At 36.1% G+C, this 21316-nt stretch overlaps 1 protein-coding gene across 1 annotated transcript; it reads left to right on the forward strand.

Annotated features, from left to right (window-relative positions):
* The first annotated feature begins 19561 nt into the window (after positions 1-19561).
* On the forward strand, positions 19562-20689 carry LOC121373046 (allatostatin-A receptor-like). The gene has a single exon (XM_041499487.1). The coding sequence runs from the start codon at positions 19562-19564 to the stop codon at positions 20687-20689; it is 1128 nt and encodes a 375-aa protein (XP_041355421.1).
* The last annotated feature ends 627 nt before the right edge of the window (positions 20690-21316 follow it).

A 21316-nucleotide genomic window follows, 5' to 3' on the forward strand; every position in this document is an offset into this window, starting at 1 on the left:
TTGTTAAATAGTATAACATATATTGAATATATTTTTTTGCCTATTTTGTTTCAGCATTGCAAAATGTCTTTAACAATTACTCGTGTTTTATATTAGTGTTACAAGTTATTTTTTGCCACATTTGTGTTTTGTATTAGTGTTACAAGCTGCCAGTGTACCATTAAAGATGCATATCTTCAAAACTACAACAATTAGAAATATGATCTTGGTGTCAAAAACTGATGCTTATGGAGTCAATGAGTTCATACAATTGTTATTAGTATTGTCAGATACTGGATTAACAAACATTCAAAATGGCTGACAAATGTAATCTGATTCCATGTCAAATATTAGGTTTACATTGTTGATACATTTAGTTAGCATGTTTTGAAAATTCCCAAAATAAAATGTAACTGCAAATTGTAAATGATTAATCAAGATAACAGACATATCTCATACAATATATACACAATGTGTGAAATGGTTGCTCTATAAGTAAGCTTTCTTGTTATGATACAAGTATTATCACTCACAAATTAAACTAATTAAATTGTGTAAGCATTTGACCACTGCTACCACGCATAGTACAGATAACCATTGACACATGACATATGATATTATATTGTATATTATTGCTATGCATGTATTACCTATTTACTATTGACTTTTATCGATTGTAACCCGTTGCTACATACCATCTCCTGTAATGTGCACACTATATTGTTGTATCTATAAATATGTATGTATGCCTATAAAATGTATATTTGTGGGCAAAATAAAAATGTATATGACACAAATACCCAACCATATAAAAACATGAATGAATGAATGAGTGAGTGAATGGATGAATAAATGGATAATTGAACGAATGGATGAATGAATTGATGAATGAATGAATGAATGAATGAATGAATGAATGAATGAATGAATGTTTAACGACACCCCAGCAACGAAAAATACATCGGCTATTGGGTGTCAAACTATGGTAATGCAAACAAATAAAGCGAGGATCAACATCAATATAAAAAAAATTCAAGATTTAAATAAAAACACAGTGTAAAGAACTGTGCAAAAATACAAATATCACAGATAGGTACTGACTTTTGACTCAAATTTTCAATTGTATCTCGAAGAAAACAAGGGAATTTGTGCTGTATTGGCCAGGAGAATGTTACACCCCTGCACCACGGTGAGGTTACAGAACGCGCAGAGGAATGGATGAATGAATGGAACGTCACCACCAATTTTATTCTGATTCACTTTAAAGGGACATTCCTGACTTTGCTGCAATTTTAAAGATGTTATCGACTAACAAAGATTTTTTAACGATTGTAATTACATATCAAATATATTTTTCTGCATAAAATATTAGTGTGTATATATTAAACGTGTTTCTGATCGTTCTAATATTTATACTAGGTTAAATTTCATTTTATTTCCTAAAACTTAATTATTTTTTTCGTACGTACGGAATTATTTGAAGACAAAATCCAGTTTGGGCTTGTTACAAATATTAAGACGACCAGAAACACATTGAATAAAAAGACACTGATATTCTAAACCAGAAAATATATTTAATATTTAAGTTTAATCGTAGAAATATTTTATTAGTCGGAAACATCTTACAATGCAGCAAACTCAGGAATATCCCTTTAAGGGTGAAGAGCGGTAGTATTTATATCCGTGGTGTATATGTCGATTGATACGATACACGTGGGAGCTTTTAGCCACATATGTTACTATTGCCGTCTATGGGATTTGATTTTGTGGTATACACCCTATAGCAAATATTCAGTCATAGGCACTACCTGTTATCTCAGAAATGAGCCGCTTCACCCTAATTGTTTTAGAATTCACTTTAAAGGTGATGGAATGAATGAATGAATGAATGTTTAACGACACCGCAGCATGAAAAATATATCGGCTAGTGAGTAAATGCAAAAATTTAAAGGTGAAGGGTGGTAGTATTTATGTCCGTGGTGTGTAGGCCTATATCGATTGATACGCTGCAGGTATGGGTTTTAGCGGCATATGTTACTATTGCCGTCTGTGGTATTTGATTTGGTGGTATACACCCTGTACCCTTATTTATATACATATTTACATCAACATGTACATATGTATACATACTCGCATATATACATGTATGAAGTTATTATACCATTTTGTGAATTAATTGTGTATAGTCTGTATACTGCAGTTTATACACACAAATTTCTGATTTTGTTCCGGTGATCGACGAATGCACAGCTGCTACCGAATCCCTGGTCGCCATCAGTCGTATGCGTGATATACGTGTAAGATTATTTCTCAACCTTATTAAGACATATCTGATATATTCCTTATTGTAATTAAAGGGGCATTCCTGAGTTTGCTGCAATTTCTAAGATGTTATCGACTAACAGAGACTTTTTGGCGATTGTAATTACATATTATATTCTTTTCTGCATAACATATTAGTGGCTGTATATTAAACGTGTTTCTGATCGTTCTAATATTTGTACTAGGTTAAACTTCATTTTATTTCCTAAAATATGTTTTGAAGGCAAAGTCCAATTTAGGCTTTTTACAAATATTAAGGCGACCAAAAACACATTGGATATACAGACACTGATATTCCAAACAAGAAAATATATTTAATATGCAAGTTTAATCGTAGACATATTTTAGTAGTCGGAAACATCTTACAATGCAGCAACCTCAAGAATTTGTCTTTTAACTTTTATTGTCTACATAACCTGATTTTTTTCCATTGGTCACCAAAATATCATCATATGACCTCCAGACATACCGGCCCCAAGTTCAGCCAGCTAACGTTTCGCTAATTTCATATCATCATATGACCTCCAGACATACCAGCCCCAAGTTCAGCCAGCTAACGTTTCGCTAATTTCATTTCAACTTATTTTCGTGCTTATATCCAATTAAGGTTCAAGCACGCTGCCCTGGGCACACACACCTCAGCTATTTGGGCTGTTTGTCCAGGACAGCGAGTTACGTGTTAGTGGTTAAAGAGAGAGAGAGAGAGAGAGAGAGAGAGAGAGAGAGAGAGAGAGAGAGAGAGAGAGAGAGAGAGAGAGAGAGAGGCGTAGTGGTCTTACACCTACCCATTGAGTCGTTAAAACTCGCTCTGGGTGGGAGCCGGTACCGGGCTGCGAACCCTGTACCTACCAGCCTTGTGTCCGATGGCTTATCCACGACACCACCGAGGCCGGTTAGCGAACTATTTTATTGGTTCCTGACGTGGTCAAATGGCTTACCTGGAAGCCAATCGATCAGTCTAGCGGTCGTTTTCTCTGTTAATGTATCTGTACAGCCTGCTTCTTCCATCAGTCACCGATTGAATCATTCAGTGCTCACCGAGTATCGGCTGTCTTATTCACTGCTTATTAGTGTCAAAACTCGGCTGTGACAGACAAGAAATCCCGGACAACGGTATCCAGACGGAGTCTCTTAATTTGAGGTTTGATATACAGATACATAGTGATGTTAAAGGGACATTCCTGAGTTTGCTGCAATTTTTAAGATGTTATCGACTAACAGAGACTTTTTAACGATTGTAATTACATATCAAATATATTTTTCTGCATAAAATATTAGTGGCTGTATATTAAACGTGTTTCTGATCGTTCTAACATTTGTACTAGGTTAAATTTCATTTTATTTCCTAACATTGTTTTTTTCGTACGTACGAATTTATTTGAAAACAAAATCCAGTTTGGGCTTCTTACAAATATTAAAACGACAAGAAACACATTGAATATACAAACACTGATATTCTCAATAAGAAAATATATTTAATATGTAAGTGTAATAGTAGAAATATTTTATTAGTCGGAAACATCTTACAATTCAGCAAACTCAGGAATGTCCCTTTAAATGCATATAATTTCTGATTGCATGTTGTACTCTATATAGTGATGCTAATTTTATTTAATTACAGGTTCTACTCTCTCTATATAGTGATGTTAATAAATTTTTTTTTTTTTTAATTTCAGATTGAAGGTTCTACTTTATATATAGTAATGCTAATTGTGTTTAATTTCAAATTTCAGGTTCTACTCTATAAAAAATAGTCAGTCTTTCTCTCTCTGGCTCTCTCTGTCTGTGTCTATATCTGTCTGTATGCCTCTCTCTCTCTCTCTCTCTCTCTCTCTCTCTCTCTCTCTCTCTCTCTCTCTCTCTCTCTCTCTCTCTCTCTCTCTCTCTCTCTCTCTCTCATAGTTCATAAATCAGTTTCTAATAGGGATGCGACGATAAGGTCAAAATCGTATCAGAAACTGTATTGAATATGTATTGCATGATAGTTGATATTATTTAAATTTAATATTTATATTTAAAAAAAACACACAAAAAGAAACTAGAAAGGGGAAAACTTGTGTACATTTCCAATTGTGTACATTTAACACACTGAAATAAATAATAAATGGAAGGAATAAAATGTATGAACCGTTGTGACGTTTACCACGTTTAGGCCAAACGATTAATAACGTCGTCGTTAATTGGCTTTAAAGTCCGAATCACATTGTTAATAAATACGATAATATAATGATGAAATAAACGAGTCAATTACAAACGATAACGTCGTCGTTGATTTGATGAATTTGACCTCTACTGGCTTTAAAGTCCGAATCACATTATTAATAAATACGATAATAAATACGATAAATTACTCTCCTAGCTGATACATTTAATTACTAGTAGATTCTCACACGTTTTGGCCAGACAAAAATCGTGGAAGAAAAACCACACTACAGTGACAAACATTCCACACACTAGATGGTCACCTATATTGACTTCGATAAGATCTCCCAGGACAGATAGCATGTATTTCTTTGTCTGCTGCCATTTCGTGTCATCGCTAATTGATAAAATGATAGGTATTTTGTTTGTTTGTTAAATAAGATACAAGGTAACAATAACGTGTAAAAATCGCGATACACAAAACTGTACCACCATCAACAGTTTAGTAGTTTAATAACATGTTTTGGCATACTCTTAAAAAAGTAGGGGAACCTGAAATATTAATGTTAAAATCAACTATTAGACCGAACATACGTTTTGACCACAGACATCCTAGAACGTTCAGGTCTGTTTATCAGCAAACCGAAACACATTCCATAGTTTGCACGTGCATCACGCAGTTGCCCAGAACACGTGCATCGGGTGTCATTCTCGACTTTTTGACAATTTCCAAGAAGGTCCATTAATCACTGTGGAACATTATGTTTGTCAATCTTTTTCATTCCGTTGATCATACAGTTGCTATTGTCTTGTTTTTATTCATTTGTATTGTTTGAATTTGCGATTTACTGATAAAATACGTCAACTTTCAAATTTCACTTCTGATCCTAATCATCCTACTATAATACTGAATTACCGATGGTAATGTTTGCCCAATTAATTCACTATTATCGTATAACCATTGCTCACAGCTAATATACCTTACAATTTTGTAAATTCGTATTAGTGTTTACCTACATTTTTGAAGAGTATATATAGTGATGATTTAAAGAAAAATGTCAGATTACAGGTTCAACTATATATATAGTGATGCCAATTTTATTTAATTTCAGAATACAGGTTCTACTCTGTATATAGTGTTGCTAATTTAATTTCAGATTTTAGGTTGCACTCAGAGTTACAGTCAACTCGGTTCCGACATACGATGAATACGCAGCTGCTATGTGTATGGCCCGGCCTCTTACTATTACTATACTCAATTTTAATTACCACATTTGTTAGTAGGTACAGGTGGCATGTGCATATAAGCTATTTAATATAACATAGTTAGTGCGTACTAGAGTTAAAGGGACATTCCTGAGTTTTCTGCATTGTAAGATGTTTCAGATATTTCTACTATTAAATTTACATATTAAATATAATTTCTTGTTTAGAACATCAGTGTCTGTATATTCAATGTATTTCTGGTCGTCTTAATATTTATAAGAAGCCCAAACTGGATTTTGTCTTCAGATAATTTTGTACGTACGAAAAAACTATATTTTAGGAAATAAGATGAAATTTAACCTATTACAAATATTAGAACGATCAGAAACACGTTTAATATACAGCCACTAATATTTTATGCAGAAAAATATATTTGATATGTAATTACAATAGTTAAAAAGTCTTTGTTAGTTGACTACATCTTAAAAAGTGCAGCAAACTCGGGAATGTCCCTTTAAAGTTGGGAGACTGGAGTAATCCCAGACAACATCATCCATATGGATTAATTTAAAGGGACATTCCTGAGTTTGCTGCATTGTAAGATGTTTCCGACTAATAAAACATTTCTACGATTAAACTTGCATATTAAATATATTTTCTTGTTTAGAATATCAGTGTCTGTATATTCAATCTGTTTCTGGTCGTCTTAATATATGTAAGAAGCCCAGACTGGACTTTGTCTTCAAATAATTTCGTATGAAATTTAACCTAGTACAAATATTAGAACGATCAGAAACATGTTTAATATACAGCAATTTATATTTTATGCACACAAATATATTTGATATGTAATTACAATCGTTAAAAAGGCTCTGTTTGTCGATAACACCTTAAACACTGCAACAAACTCAGGAATGCCCCTTTAATCTGGGGTTTGAAATCAAATGTGTACTGTGATGTTTTTTATAGTTACCTTTAGATTGCAGCTACAGAACATCTGCGAACCGGTCTTTATTATTCCAATTCTAATGCTCAAAGTCACAGACGCTAGTTTCAACCCGTGAAAATGATGATGATGATAACTAGTTTAACGTGCCCATATACCACTAGGGTTTCGAACACGCCCATCCCGAGTCCGACCTCCGATAAGATCGGTGGCCTGACTCGGGATGGAGGGGGGAGGGGGGGGGGGGGTTGAAAATGGGCAGAATTTTGAAAATAGCAATTAGTTAAAAAGTTAATAGAATAAAAAAAAAAAAAAAAAAAAGGTTACAAGCCAAAAATAAAATGAATTGACTGCTCGGCCGAATATTTATATAATTTGGAGCATTTTAGAAGGACAGTCCAAAATTAAATAAGAGAAAGAGGAGAGGATTGGACTATTTAATCATATTTAAAAATAAAGAAGTAATTTCGACATAACATTTTGAACGCAGATCTAAAAGTTTGAAGTCCGATCAATATGTCCACGCGAGTGGCCTCGTTAAGGCCGTTTGGGTGCACAGCTTAAAGGGACGAGATGGGTTGCATCCCGTCAAGAAAACCCCTAGATTGACAGTCGATAGACGTTGAAGGTGTAGTGCTGTGATGAAATACAGATCTTGAGAAGCCGGATCAGTCTGAACGAGAGAGAGAGTATCAGACTAGGATATAGTCCAGTCGTCATGGTTTGGTATAGTGGTGCGGACGGGCCCGACTCCGGAGGATACGAGATGGTATCACTATAAAGCAAGGTAAAGTCTAGAAAAAGAGTAGTAGGGGCCGTGAAAATTAACAGTAACATTTCCGCTAATCTACTAACCTGTGACCTATTTGAGTCTGTGATGTTGAATTGAGGAAATACCTTCTACAAATAGACTGCAGCTTGTCTCCATAACCGTTATGGCAGTACTAAACCAAATAATTTCCGGTTGGGTCAAATTGGGTGAACACCACAAGTCCTGTGATTGGTGATAAATGTGAGTGTGTTGGTTGTAAAAAAAATGTTTCATCTAGTACCACTGTGTCAAGTAGCCTTGTGCTTGAAACATGTATGGTGTACCTGTAAAAATAAAAACGTACTCGAATTTTGTTCAGAACTAGGGTAGTCATAGACGCTACCCGTTATCTCAGAAATGAGCAGCTTGACCCCCATAGAGACAAGTGTTTACAAACTATGGTCTGTCTCTTTAAGTATGACATGCTTGTTAAAGGGACATTCCTGAGTTTGAGGCATTGTAAGATGTTTCCGACTAATAAAATATTTCTACGATTAAACTTACATATTTAACGTATTTTCTTGTTTAAGATATCAGTGTCTGTTTATTCAATGTGTTTTTGGTCGTCTTAATATTTGTAAGAAGCCCAGACTGGATTTTGTCTTCAAATAATTTCATACGTACGAAAAAAAACTATTTTAGGAAATGAAATTAAATTTAAACTAGTACAGATATTAGAACGATCAGAAACACGTTTAATATAGAGCCACTAATATTGCATGCAGAAAAATATATTTGATATGTAATTACAATCGTTAAAAAGTCTCTGTTAATCGATAACATCTTAAACATTGCAGCTAACTCGGGAATGTCCCTTTAAATAGGTGCATGATATACGCATGGACACCATCCATGGAGGCTTGGTGTGTTACAGGTCCTGCTGTGTGTTATTTTGTTGTGTTTATTACGAATGTGGGCGAGATTTAGCTCAGTCGGACAAGTGCTCGCTTAAGGTGCGTGAGTCGTAGGATCGAACCACTTCGGTGGATCCATTCAATTGATTGGGTTTTTTTTCCGGTTCAACCAGTGCACTACAACTGGTCAAATACCGTGGTATGTGCTTTCCTGTCTGCATATAAAATATCCCTTGCTGCATTAGGAAGAATATAGCGAGTTTCCTCCGATAACTACATGTCAAAATTACCAAATGTTTGACATCCAATAGCCGATGATTAATCAATCAATGTGCTCCAATGGTATCGTTAAACAAAACAAACTTTTCTTTTTTATTACGAAGGTAGCTATGACATGTAAGTAGATATCTTTTATTTTATTTCCAGGGTTATGTAGGGCTTGGTTTAACCTTTTTTTATTAGTCTATCTAGTCTATCTATAATGACCGTTTTGCTAAGGTAGTTAGCTTTTTGTTTATATGTATAAACTCTGGAGAGCATAATACATCATTTTTATTCCTAATATATGACCGGCCTCGGTGGCGTCGTGGCAGGCTGGTAGGTACTGGGTTCGGATCCCAGTCGAGGCATGGAATTTTTAATCCAGATACCGACTCCAAACCCCGAGTGAGTGCTCCACAAGGCTCAGTGGGTAGGTGTAAACCACTTGCACCGACCAGTGATCCATAACTGGTTCAACAAAGGCCATGGTTTGTGCTATCCTGCCTGTGGGAATCGCAAATAAAAGATCCCTTGCTGCCTGTCGTAAAAGAGTAGCCTACGTGGCGACAGCGGGTTTCCTCTAAAAAATCTGTGTGGTCCTTAACCATATGTCTTACGCCATATAACCGTAAATAAAATGTGTTGAGTGCGTCATTAAATAAAACACTTCTTTCTTTTTCTTTTTCCTAATATATGATATTGACTATAATCTCAAGCTTAATACAACGTGTTTTTGTAAACAATATATGATATTGACTATAATCTCAAGCTTAATACAACGTGTTTTTGTAAACAATATATGATATTGACTATAATCTCAAGCGTAATACAACGTGTTTTTGTAAACAATCGACGCATCTTTAGTTCCAGTCAGCCATTACTAGATATTCAAATGACGTAAAACTATGTGACGCGCTGTTATCAAACTTGACGTTTTCTGAACGCTGGACAGCTTTCAGTGTAAAGTTGCTATGGAAATGTTTTTGTTTGATGCCTATGAATGCATACGTCAATTATGGAGTGTCACCCTAGTAGGTTTGCTTAAAGTGACCTCGACTGATTTACTTTTAATGAGAAAAGCTATCGAATTATTAAAGTATGTGATCTGAAAAATATCTATCTATCTATCTATCTATCTATATACATATATATATATATATATATATATATATATATATATATATATATATATATATATATATATATATATACATATATATATATATATAAACATATATATATATGTCTATCTATCTATCTGTCTATCTATCTATCTATCTATCTATCTATCTATCTGTGTGTGTGTGTGTGTGTGTGTGTGTGTGTGTATGTATATATGTATGTGTGTGTGTGTGTGTGTGTGTGTGTGTGTGTGTGTGTGTGTATATATATATTAAATTTCCGTTACATTCATTACCACATAACATCAACCCATTGGTCCAGACATAGCAACGGGAGTCTCTATGCAACGGGAGTCTCGATGAACGTAAAAATTACGTCATCAGGGAACATCATCTCTGATGACGTCATTTTATATAGGCAAGTTGTCTTATTGAGCGTTGTTTATGGACGAAAAATAATTCAAAATAAAGTATGAAGTTTTAATGTTATTATTAGGAAGTATGATTCAAATTTAATTATAAGTATTGTCTGTTATTTCTTTTATGTTCATCTGGGTATGAAAAAAAAAAATCATCTGCAAACTTATTTGAGAACGGCTTTGCCGATTCACACAATTTGCGGATGTTTGTTTTTTTGTTCGTTCCCCGATGAACATAAAAAAATAACAGGCAATCCTTAAATATATCAGAGATGGGGCGATTACTGGACAAAAGAATGTCATCATTACGATTACTATTACGATTACAAGAACATTGACAGATGAAAGAAGTCGATTGCGATTGTAAAGTTTGTAAAGTTTGTTTTATTTAACGACGCCACTAGAGCACATTGATTTTTAATCTTATCATCGGCTATTGGACGTCAAACATATGGTCATTCTGACACTGTTTTTAGAGGAAACCCGCTGTCGCCACATAGGCTACTCTTCTTTACGACAGGCAGCAAGGGATCTTTTATTTGCGCTTCCCACAGGCAGGATAGCACAAACCATGGCCTTTGTTGAACCAGTTATGGATCACTGGTCGGTGCAAGTGGTTTACACCTACCCATTGAGCCTTGCGGAGCACTCACTCAGGGTTTGGAGTCGGTATCTGGATTAAAAATCCCATGCCTCGACTGGGATCCGAACCCAGTACCTACCAGCCTGTAGACCGATGGCCTGCCACGACGCCACCGAGGCCGGTCGATTGCGATTGTGAATACATTATCCAGCAATCATGATTAACTTTCCATAAATATGCACAAATAGTGAAATGATATTACGAACATGAAATTATTCACTTTATTTCACAGCCGTGTTACTAGTTTGCTTTGTATTATAAGGATCCAGTTGTATCGGTGCAAATTACAAGTATATTGGACTGGATGTGTTTATTTTGATATCATTAGAAGCGCCGCGTGTTTTTTTTAGAACATCCATTAGAATCAGCTTTCGGTAATTTTTATCAGAAGTGTTATAATTTAAGTTATTTTAAGGGAAAATAAACAAAGGTGTATCTTGATGGACTACTTTCAACTGAGTGATTGCTTAATTCGTTATGTTATGTGCAGCTGCGTCTGTGATACGACTGGCTGGCTGCCCATCTGCAGTCGTAACCATTAAAAAAGAAAAGAAATCGTTAGTGAACCCTCACACCTGTGACAAAACGTGGTATTGTCAAGCGTTTCATTGTTGAATTTAGACCCGTGATAACGCTGTATATGCACTGAGAGGAACGCAAATATTTTATTATTAAACAAAAATATGATTTTTTTTTTTACGGCAATGCATTAGGACACAAAACTCGGGTAGGATGCAGCACCCTACTATATATTTCTAGCTAGAACACTGTATTCATTCAAGTGATTTTATAGTAAACGTCAGATGGTTTAAATGTTCTATCTTTTTGTGCCGCATATGTGTGTAAATATGAACTCAAATGTATGCATCTTGTCTCTGGTTGTTTTATTTGCTATGCGCGTTATTTTATATGCGCGTACTCTGACTCATGGCTGGGTAGTATTGTTATTTGTAATCTTGGCATATAATGACATAAATAACATTGTTAAAGGGACTGACCCTAGTTTCAGCCCATGAAAATTAACACTAAGTTTATTTAATCTACAAACCTGTAACACATTTGGATAAAATTACAGTAGAGTGAAACGGGAGTCTGTGACTTTGAAATGGTGAAATACCCTCTAAAAACAGACTAAAACTTGACTCCATAACTGTTACCTCTTAGACGCACGTGCGCTTTTAAAAATATGAGAAATGCATTTTATGATATTAAAAATACCAAGATGACCAAAAACACTTTGAATGAATGACTATATATCGACACCCCAGCACACAAATGTACATCAGCCATTGGGTGTCAAACAAAGGTAATTACGATTAATTATGATTATTTAAATTAAAAATAAAAATGTGTAAAACCAATGTAAAGAATCCATCTGAATCTACACATTAAGTAAGTAACTGAATACTTTGAGAGAAGGCTTTCCCGATAGTTATAGCTAAGTATAAGAAGATATAACATATTATATCTTCTTATACCCATAAAACCACAGTACTATGCCGTTCGTCTTCTTTAAAGGCGTACTGTCACGGATTTAAGGACCTTATTTCTATTAAAAAAAGTCGATAATAATTGAAAATTACGTTAATCTTTGAAAACCAAATCTTTAACTTTAACTGAACCATGATGGAGTGAAATCCATGTCAATTCTCTTGGCAATTTTAGTTTTTGAATTATGGACCATTGCCATAATTCAATTATATTCACAAAATATCATTAATAAGTGAAGTCTGGTGGTTACGTAGATGTTTGAATAGGGTACATTTAGGGGGAAATCAATTATATTTTTGTTCAGGTAATACTTTGTTAGGCCATTTAATAAGTCAGTGGTCTGTGACAATATGCCTTTAATGTCAAAGTATTCCGACGCTTTCTATTATTATTATTATTTGATTGTAATCTACGTTAAAATTCATCCACAATACCATCCATCCATCTGTGCACTGAAACGTTCATGGAAAGGATAAGCGAATACAAGATGTTAATTAAATGGACAAATGAGTTAATTATCTACCCAAGTATATGAACCGAGATAATGCTACAGTTCCAGTTGACTATTTAGCTTTCCCTTAATAAATCGGTAATCTACGTTAGCATCAGTTCATAATGTATTATGTTAAATAGCTTTAGTCTGCTTCGCATATTGAATTTTTTATATCTATAGATATATAATTAACTTTAATTCCGCACGACAAGGATTTTACACGCTTCAAATACTTTGAGCTGGCCGACTAATAGTTAGTAGTGGCAGTTCAAATCTGGTTATAGCTGACGAAAGTAGCTGAATAATTGTTTTACTGCTATGTCAATTCACACATCTGAAGCTCACTGTACGTTCCCAGAGGACTAACTTCCATATACGCAGGTACGCAGCTGCGTACCACCTGCGATTACATTTTTTTTAAATTATTAAAATATATTATGTAAACGCAAAGCCAATAGCGTTTTATTCCATCGCCGAAAAGGTCTGAGTACCACCTGAAAATCTCAAGATAGGCTCCTGGTTCTCAAATATTGATAATATGCGTTTGTGATCATGAAGAAGTTTTATTGTTGTTGTCAATTTGGACATTATTGGAAAACAACGAGGGGACAAAACTTGCGGTTTCAGCAGATGTAAGTAGTTATGCGATAAATTGTGTATTTTTTACTTCAAGATAATATTTTCCTCGTGGGGGAGACTCAGTGTAGATATGTCCTCTGGGTACGTCAGGGTTTTAGTCATAACAATATATATAGCTTCCACAAGGTATATTTGATTTAATGTGCCGCTCCTTTGTCTGTCGATACTAACATATCCAACTTTAAAAGCAGCCATGTTTGTTGATATACAGTTTTGACAGGTGAAAGTAGTTCTACGTCATCGGTATGTTTTACATATCAATGTAAGTTGGAAACTTATGTAATAGCAATTTGCATAGCTATGTCTCCAAATATGTGATGTATGTTATGGACATGTCCAATGCATAGCAAAAGTAGTTATGTGAAAATATTAAACATGGCATTTGGGACAACAAAGGTCGTTTAATAATAACGTATGTATTTTTATGTCAGAATTTGAGATAAACATACAAACACTACATTTTCACACATAAAAATATTTAGAACTCACTTCTCCCTTTCATCCGACGCCATATAACCGTAAATAAAATGTGCTGAGTGCGTCGTTAAATAAACATTTCCTTCTTTTTTTTTTCTTCCGTTCACGCCTATTCCACCCCCAATCCTCCGAACCACACCACGGATTACTCTGTCAACAATAACTAAATGTCTGAATAAAAGCCCAAACCTGTGTCGCAAATACTATTTATTATTACATAACAGTGATAATATATCTCTATTCGTATTGGTCGAAACCCTGTCACATGGCCTTTCGCAAATAATGATATTGCCCTCAGTCCGTTCCACCGGTCCGATCACAAGTGATTTTGCCCTCGGATGAAAACAGAGAAGAGTTAAAATTATACCCAATTAGGTAATGTAATGCAACGTCAACTGCTACTTCTAACATAAACAACCACAAAGTTGAGATGAAACGCTTTGCTGACCTTCAACAAAAATATAACAACTTTATCCATACTGAGTTTAATTCCGGAAATACCACAAAGACAAGGTCAGTACCTCTCAAATTTTATAAGGAATATTTCGCAGATTTAAAAACATACACGATACATCTAATCTCGTCGATTAGAACGCATCTTGGTGAAAATTATAAGCATTGGCGTATTTCGATTCTGATAAACAAAGCAGGAATGTCTTGTGGGTGTTATTATATAATAAAACAATTACTGACCATATTTCGGGCAATATTAGGTCGGCTTATATTAGTGTTCGGTCTGAATATTCGAATATTCGCTCGCTAATTTGCTATTCGAAATATTCGAATATGTGGAGTGTTTAGGTTTTGTGGGGAAAATGACTCCAAATGAAATCTACAACGCGGTTTCTTTTAATTATAAGCTCGATCCTGAATGTTGCTTGTTTCGTGTATTCAGTTGGGAACATAAACCCAGGGCTTCTAGAATTCTATAAAATCCACTAGCCATGGGATCAGTGATTTAAAAATGTGCTAGCCATGATTAAAATTCACTAGCCTTACTTTAATTAAATATAATTTAATGAATAGTAATAACCAGATATGTCATCTAAAGAGAGAGATAGAGCTTAACAATCCTTAGATTGGGGGTGGAAAGAGGGGGCAGGACATTCGTATTTACAAAATATGTAAATGCAGCATTTGACAAGGGTTTTTTCCCACTAGCTGTCGGGCTAGTTGTAGTAGTTTTTTACTAGCCCAACACTGAATATCGCTAGCCAGTGGGACTAACATAATCTAGAAGCCTTGATAAACCATTTCTTGAGTTTTAAAATAGAGTATTCATAAAAAATTCTGCAAATATATATATTTTTTAAATCGTTAACACGAGAATAGGGTTCATCTACACTAATCAGTATATCGATTTTAAATCCAATATATAAGAATTAAACCACATCTCTGCTATCAACATAACACCAGTAGTTTTTTGGATATTATAAACTTTTCTAGGGGCTAATTTGATACATTATTCAAAACAAAATGTTACTTAGAAACCTATTTATCGAGATTATCTTGCAGAATGACCGGCCTCGGTGGCGTCGTGGTTAGGCTATCGGTCTACAGGCTGGTAGGTACTGGGTTTCGATCCCAGTCGAGTCATGGGATTTTTAATCCAGATACCGACTCCAAAACCTGAGTGAGTGCTCCGCAAGGCTCAATGGGTAGGTGTAAACCACTTGCACCGACCAGTGATCCATAATTGGTTCAACAAAGCCCATGGTTTGTGCTATCCTGCCTGTGGGAAGCGCAAATAAAAGATCCCTTGCTGCCTGTCGTAAAAGAGTAGCCTATGTGGCGACAGCGGGTTTCCTCTAAAAAACAGTGTCAGAATAACCATATGTTTGACGCCCAATAGCCGATGATAAGATAAAAAAAATCAATGTGCTCTAGCGGCGTCGTTAAATAAAACAAACTTTACTTATCGTGCAGAAATAGATTGCGTACGTCAAAGTTAAAATAACCACCAAAACCAGGTAGATGCATGGTTTAACATTCCTAAAGATAGTCTGCTATGTAAACTTTGTAATACTAATATTGGAGATGAAGACCATTAGTTACTCAATTATAAAAGTCAAAACATTTAAAACAGTATAAGAAAAACATATTTTAAAATATAAAACAAATCCTAGCGTGTTTAGAATGAAAAGTATGCTGTTTTTGTGTAATGCACCATTATTGAAAAACCTAGCTTTATTTATTTTTGAAAAAAAATCTAGTCCTGTGAACTTTTAGGTATTTTTATTACTATAGATATTCTGTTTTGTTTAACGACACCACTAGAGCACATTGTTTAATTAAGCATCGGCTATTGGATATCAAACATCTGGTAATTCTGACTCATCAGAGTCACCAGAGGAAACCCGCTACATTTTTCCTAATGCAGCAAGGGATCTTTTATATGCACTTTCCCACAGACAGGAAAGCACATAGCACGGCATTTGACCAGTTTGTGGTGCACTGGTTGGAACAAGAAAAAACTCAAACAGTTGCATGGATCTATCGAGGTAGTGCGATCCTGCGACGCAAGCACCTCAAGCGAGCACACAACCGACTGAGCTAAATCCCGCCCCTTCTGTGTTGACGAGTGCTATTGTCATGTATTTTAAGTGTCCTCTTGTCACTTATTGTGACGCAACTCTGTGTTGTTAAGGAAGGAAATGTTTTATATAACGACGCATTCAACACATTTCATTTACTGTTATGTGGCGTCGGTCATGTGGTTACGGACTGTTTAGATATTGAAAGAGGAAACCCGATGACGCCACTTCATGAGCTACTCTTTTCGATTAGTAGCAAGGGATCTTTTATATGTACCATCCCATAGACAGGATAGCCTTTGGTGTACCATTCATGGTGCACTGGCGGAAGCGAGAAATAGCCCAATGGGCCCACTGACGGGGATTGATCCCAAAACGATCGCGCATCAAGCGAGCGCTTTGCCACTGGGCTACATCTCGCCCCTAAAAGTTTTGTTAAATGTATCGACCCGAATCTTTTCAGTCGGCAGTTCAAAGCACGTCCCGAAATAGTTTAGAACTGAACAGTCAGAATTCTACATTTTCTAGAAACCCCCCCCCCCACCAAACAACCAATAACAACAAAACACCCCAACAAAAAACCCCCCCCCCCCCAAAAAAAAAAAAATCAATTAAAAAAAAAAAAATCCCCAAACAACAAAAAACACACAACAACAAAAAACACATACAAAACCCCTCACAACAACAACCAAACATGTGAACTGATCTGGGTTTTTGGTCATACAGTTTTAGAATTTTTCATATTTTGAAATTTCTAACTCAGTATTTATAATTTTGAGAAGTCAGTGTATATAGCAAGCATAGCTACATTATGTTTTTTCTTCTTCTTCTTTCTTTCTTTCTTTTGGTTTTGTTTCCTGACATAACATGGGGTTACTATGTCATTTACACATTTCAAGCTATTAAAAAAACCCACCCGCGTTACTTTAATGAGTCAATATTCGAATATTCGCTCGTCTTTTTTATCGAATATAATTTTCAGGTTTATATTATATTACAAGATTTATATAAAACAAAACATTTAATATTCGTCAACAGCAATGTTTACATGACTTTGTTTCTGACTTGAACATTGCTACGTTTCTTTGGCCACCGAATGTCATTTCATTAGCGATGACGTTTTGTTTCTGTTAATAATCCATACATCCTCTTTACTATAGCATTTTCCATTAATGTTCCATATTACAAATGTACTATTTATCAATTGAGGGCAATATCAGGTGTTATGGACCGAAACAAATAAATTTCCCAAGGCCATTGGCACTTATATGTAAACGTGTTAGTAATGAATAATAGTTACACATGTCTTCTGTCACTAAGGTGGTATACTCTTTCCAGGTTCTTTTCCGCAGTAATACTAATTAATGATGCATTTAAAAAAAAAGCCATTTGATGTATGGCATTTTTACTTTGTGCATTTTTGCTGTCCTATTTATCCGTAAAGAAATATGTCCATGTAATGCCCGAGTGATGGTTTGTTTCATGTAGATGGTACAAGACATTTATCGTTATGACTATATGTCATACAACGGAAGTAGATGTCAGGCACGGCGGAGCAGGGATGTGTGTATGTGTGGTGGTGGTGGTGTGTGTGTCTGTGTGTGTGTGTGTCTGTGTGTGTGCGCGCGCTCGTGTGTGTGTGTGTGTGAGAGTGAGTGAGTGAGTGTGGTGGCTCTAGCCCACCCAATGATTCTGAATCAACAATATTATTGGTAATAAAATTTAAGGCAGAGATGAATTTTAGCCCTCCCCGAAAGTTCCAAAATTGATGCGGCGATGCGGCTTTTTTACCCTTTAATTTTTGTTTTAAAACATGTATTGCACAGAAATGGTGGGTATATTTGATATCGAAATAAGGGTCATATTTAAATTTAAATCTGAATGCACGTCCTAGTTCAAGAGCGATGGCATTTTGGCTCCAAATGCGGTTTTACGTAATAGCAAGAAAAGCCCGGCAAAAATCGACGTCATCCCGCTGTAAATTAAAAAAAAAATGTTGATGCACAGCAGACATTTATTTTGTTTGACCTTACTTGTATACTGCATTTCAGCACATCTGGTAAACCCGCTGTCGCCACATAGGCTACTCTTTTACGACAGGCAGCAAGGGATCTTTTATTTGCGCTTCCCACAGGCAGGATAGAACAAACCATGGCCTTTGTTGAACCAGTTATGGATCACTGGTCGGTGCACGTGGTTTACACCTACCCATTGAGCCTTGCGGAGCACCCACTCAGGGTTTGGAGTCGGTATCTGGATTAAAAATCCCATGCCTCGACTGGGATCCGAACCCAGTACCTACCAGCCTGTAGACCGATGGCCTAACCACGAAGCCACCGAGGCCGGTTCCAGCTTATCAATGTTGTGTGCGCAGGAATGGAGTTGTCAAGGATGTGTTCTGTCATCTTTGAAAACTATCGGCTGGCCCTTTCACCACCCCCAAATTTATTTCAAGGGCATGGTGTTGTAGTCTGTGGTATATAATAATAAATTAGGTTGATTGGAAAGTTGCACGTAGCAGTTAGAGCCACATATGGTACTGTGGTCGTCTGTGGGGTTTTATTTGGTGCCAAACAACCTCTACCATAGATACGTGTTACATCTCTGAGAAAACCGATTCCACGTAGATCCTAGCACCCAAATTAAGCATTCTATGATTAACCTACACCTTACGGTGTTATTTGATTCTTATTCTTCATCATTATCCATATTAGTCATGAACATCATCGTCATCATCATTATCACTATCACCACCACATCATCGTCAATATAACCACATCATCGTCATCATCACTATCACCACAACATCATCAATATAACCACACCATCATCATCACTATCACCTCATCATCATCATTATCGTTATTTGGTATGGAAGCATAGCGGCGGAGACCTATTGTAATCGAATAAATTATTGCCATTTATTATTATTATTATTACTATTGTTATTATTATTACTGTTATTATTGTCATTGTTGTTATATTATTATTATTATTAGTAGTAGTTATTATTGTTATTGTTGTTATATTATTGTTATATTATTATTGTCATTATCATCACTATTATTATTACTATTATTATTATTATTATTATTATTATTATTATTATCATTACTATTATTATTACTATTACTATTACTATCATCATCATCATCATTATTATTATTATTATTATTATTATTATTATTATTATTACAGTGTTCACGAAGTAACGACAGAAGCAATGGTGTCAAACGTCATCAACTCATCTTGGGTCAGGAACACAGATCTGTCCGATTTTACTACGGTTACCGATGGTCAAGAAGAAGGCAAAGAATATAATGGAACGGATGTGGATAGCTGGCCTTATTTTCACCTACTGGGCTTTGAATACTGGGTCATTGTGGTGATTATCGTTTCCTTAGGCTTGCTCGGAAACGGCTTTTCCTTTTTATTGATGAGCGACGGCCAATTTTCTCTCTTGTCCTACCCAATTTATTTAAAAGCACTAGCTGTATCGGACAGCGCTCAACTGATTACAATGCTTGTTGAGGAGACTCAAATGGCATTTGGTTTCAACGAAGTCAGTAACTTCAGTGACGTCGTCTGCAAGTTGTGGCAATACGTCAGATACGGCACCATGATGCTATCGCCATGGTTGGTGGTTGGACTCAGTTTAGACAGGCTCGTCTGCGTTTTATTCCCGATGACACGTGACCGGTTCTGCACCAAGAAGAAGGCTTTGGTCGTTTGCTGCTGCCTCGCTCTGATGTTTGCGGTGGTCATGCTCCCAGTCCTGACCAGTCTTAGAGTGGAAGGGGGTCTGTGTGGTGGGAGTCGTGTGTCAGATGCGCTGATCGCTTTGTTCATCGCCATCCGCTTGATTCTGTCATCTACTCTCCCCTGCCTGCTCATCGTCATCCTCAACGTCGCCATTATAGACCGCATTCGACGCAGCGCCACCTTCCGGAAGTCGTTCCCACCGAGTTCAAGATCCGATCGTAACAACCAAGACAGCTCGACGCGCCCTCTAGTGTTGGTCTCGGTCATCGCATTCCTCACTCTCCTGCCCTTCTCCATCACAGAATGCGTTCAGGTTCTGCTCAACTTAACCCAGATTGATCTAAAAGCTTTGCTTCTCACCAAAGAAATATGGCCGCTCTTTCATCTCATATACATGATCAACTTCGGAATCAATTTCTTCATCCTCATGGCAAGTTCGGCCAAGTACCGAAACATTTTCGCCACAAAAATGAAATGTCTGTATTGCCAACAGAAATATCGACTGAATTTGAGATCAACTTCGCAAACATCGACTATTACTACGTCATTCACTGACGAAGCCACCACCAGAACTGAAACTGATATGTGAAACGAATTGTTTTTTCTTCTTTTTCAAAACTGCAATCTCGTGCTGGTACATGTCGTGAACAATGTCTGCATCAAGAATTCTGGGTAAAAAAAAAAGATAGAAAGTGTACACAATCTAGTTTCCCTTCATCTATAATAAGGGTAAATAAATACACACGTCACACATTATTTTAACTTATCTACAGATGGGAAGCTTGGACTATTTCTAGGCCCAACTTTCTGAAGCACTGACCTACTTAGGCCAATCTCTGATTATAAAAAGTGGTACTGTGTTGGAAATTCTACAGACCTGACGTCTATTTTCTTCAGAAGTTCACGATATTCACATTTGTGTGGTTTGTTGCTTTTTATTTTGAAAGACCACGATCAATCGACAACTAGAGATTGGTAAAGCTGTGTATGTTATGGCCAAACCATGACGGCAAAAACGTCTGATCGGCATAAAAAAATTCGAGCATGATATAAGGGTACGATCTACCGCACCAAACGTGGAATAACCCTTGACCTGAAACAGTGGATACCGGCCTCGCTGGCGTCGTGGTTAGGCCATCGGTCTACAGGCTGGTAGGTACTGGGTTCGGATCCCAGTCGAGCCATGGGATTTTTAATCCAGATACCGATTCCAAAC

This window comes from Gigantopelta aegis, chromosome 5 (assembly GCF_016097555.1).
Source record: "Gigantopelta aegis isolate Gae_Host chromosome 5, Gae_host_genome, whole genome shotgun sequence".
NCBI lineage: Eukaryota > Metazoa > Mollusca > Gastropoda > Neomphalida > Peltospiridae > Gigantopelta > Gigantopelta aegis.

Bases quoted from the DNA above. Each gene is read 5' to 3' on its own strand.
- LOC121373046 (XM_041499487.1), top strand. From the start codon at position 19,562: ATGGTGTCAAACGTCATCAACTCATCTTGGGTCAGGAACACAGATCTG.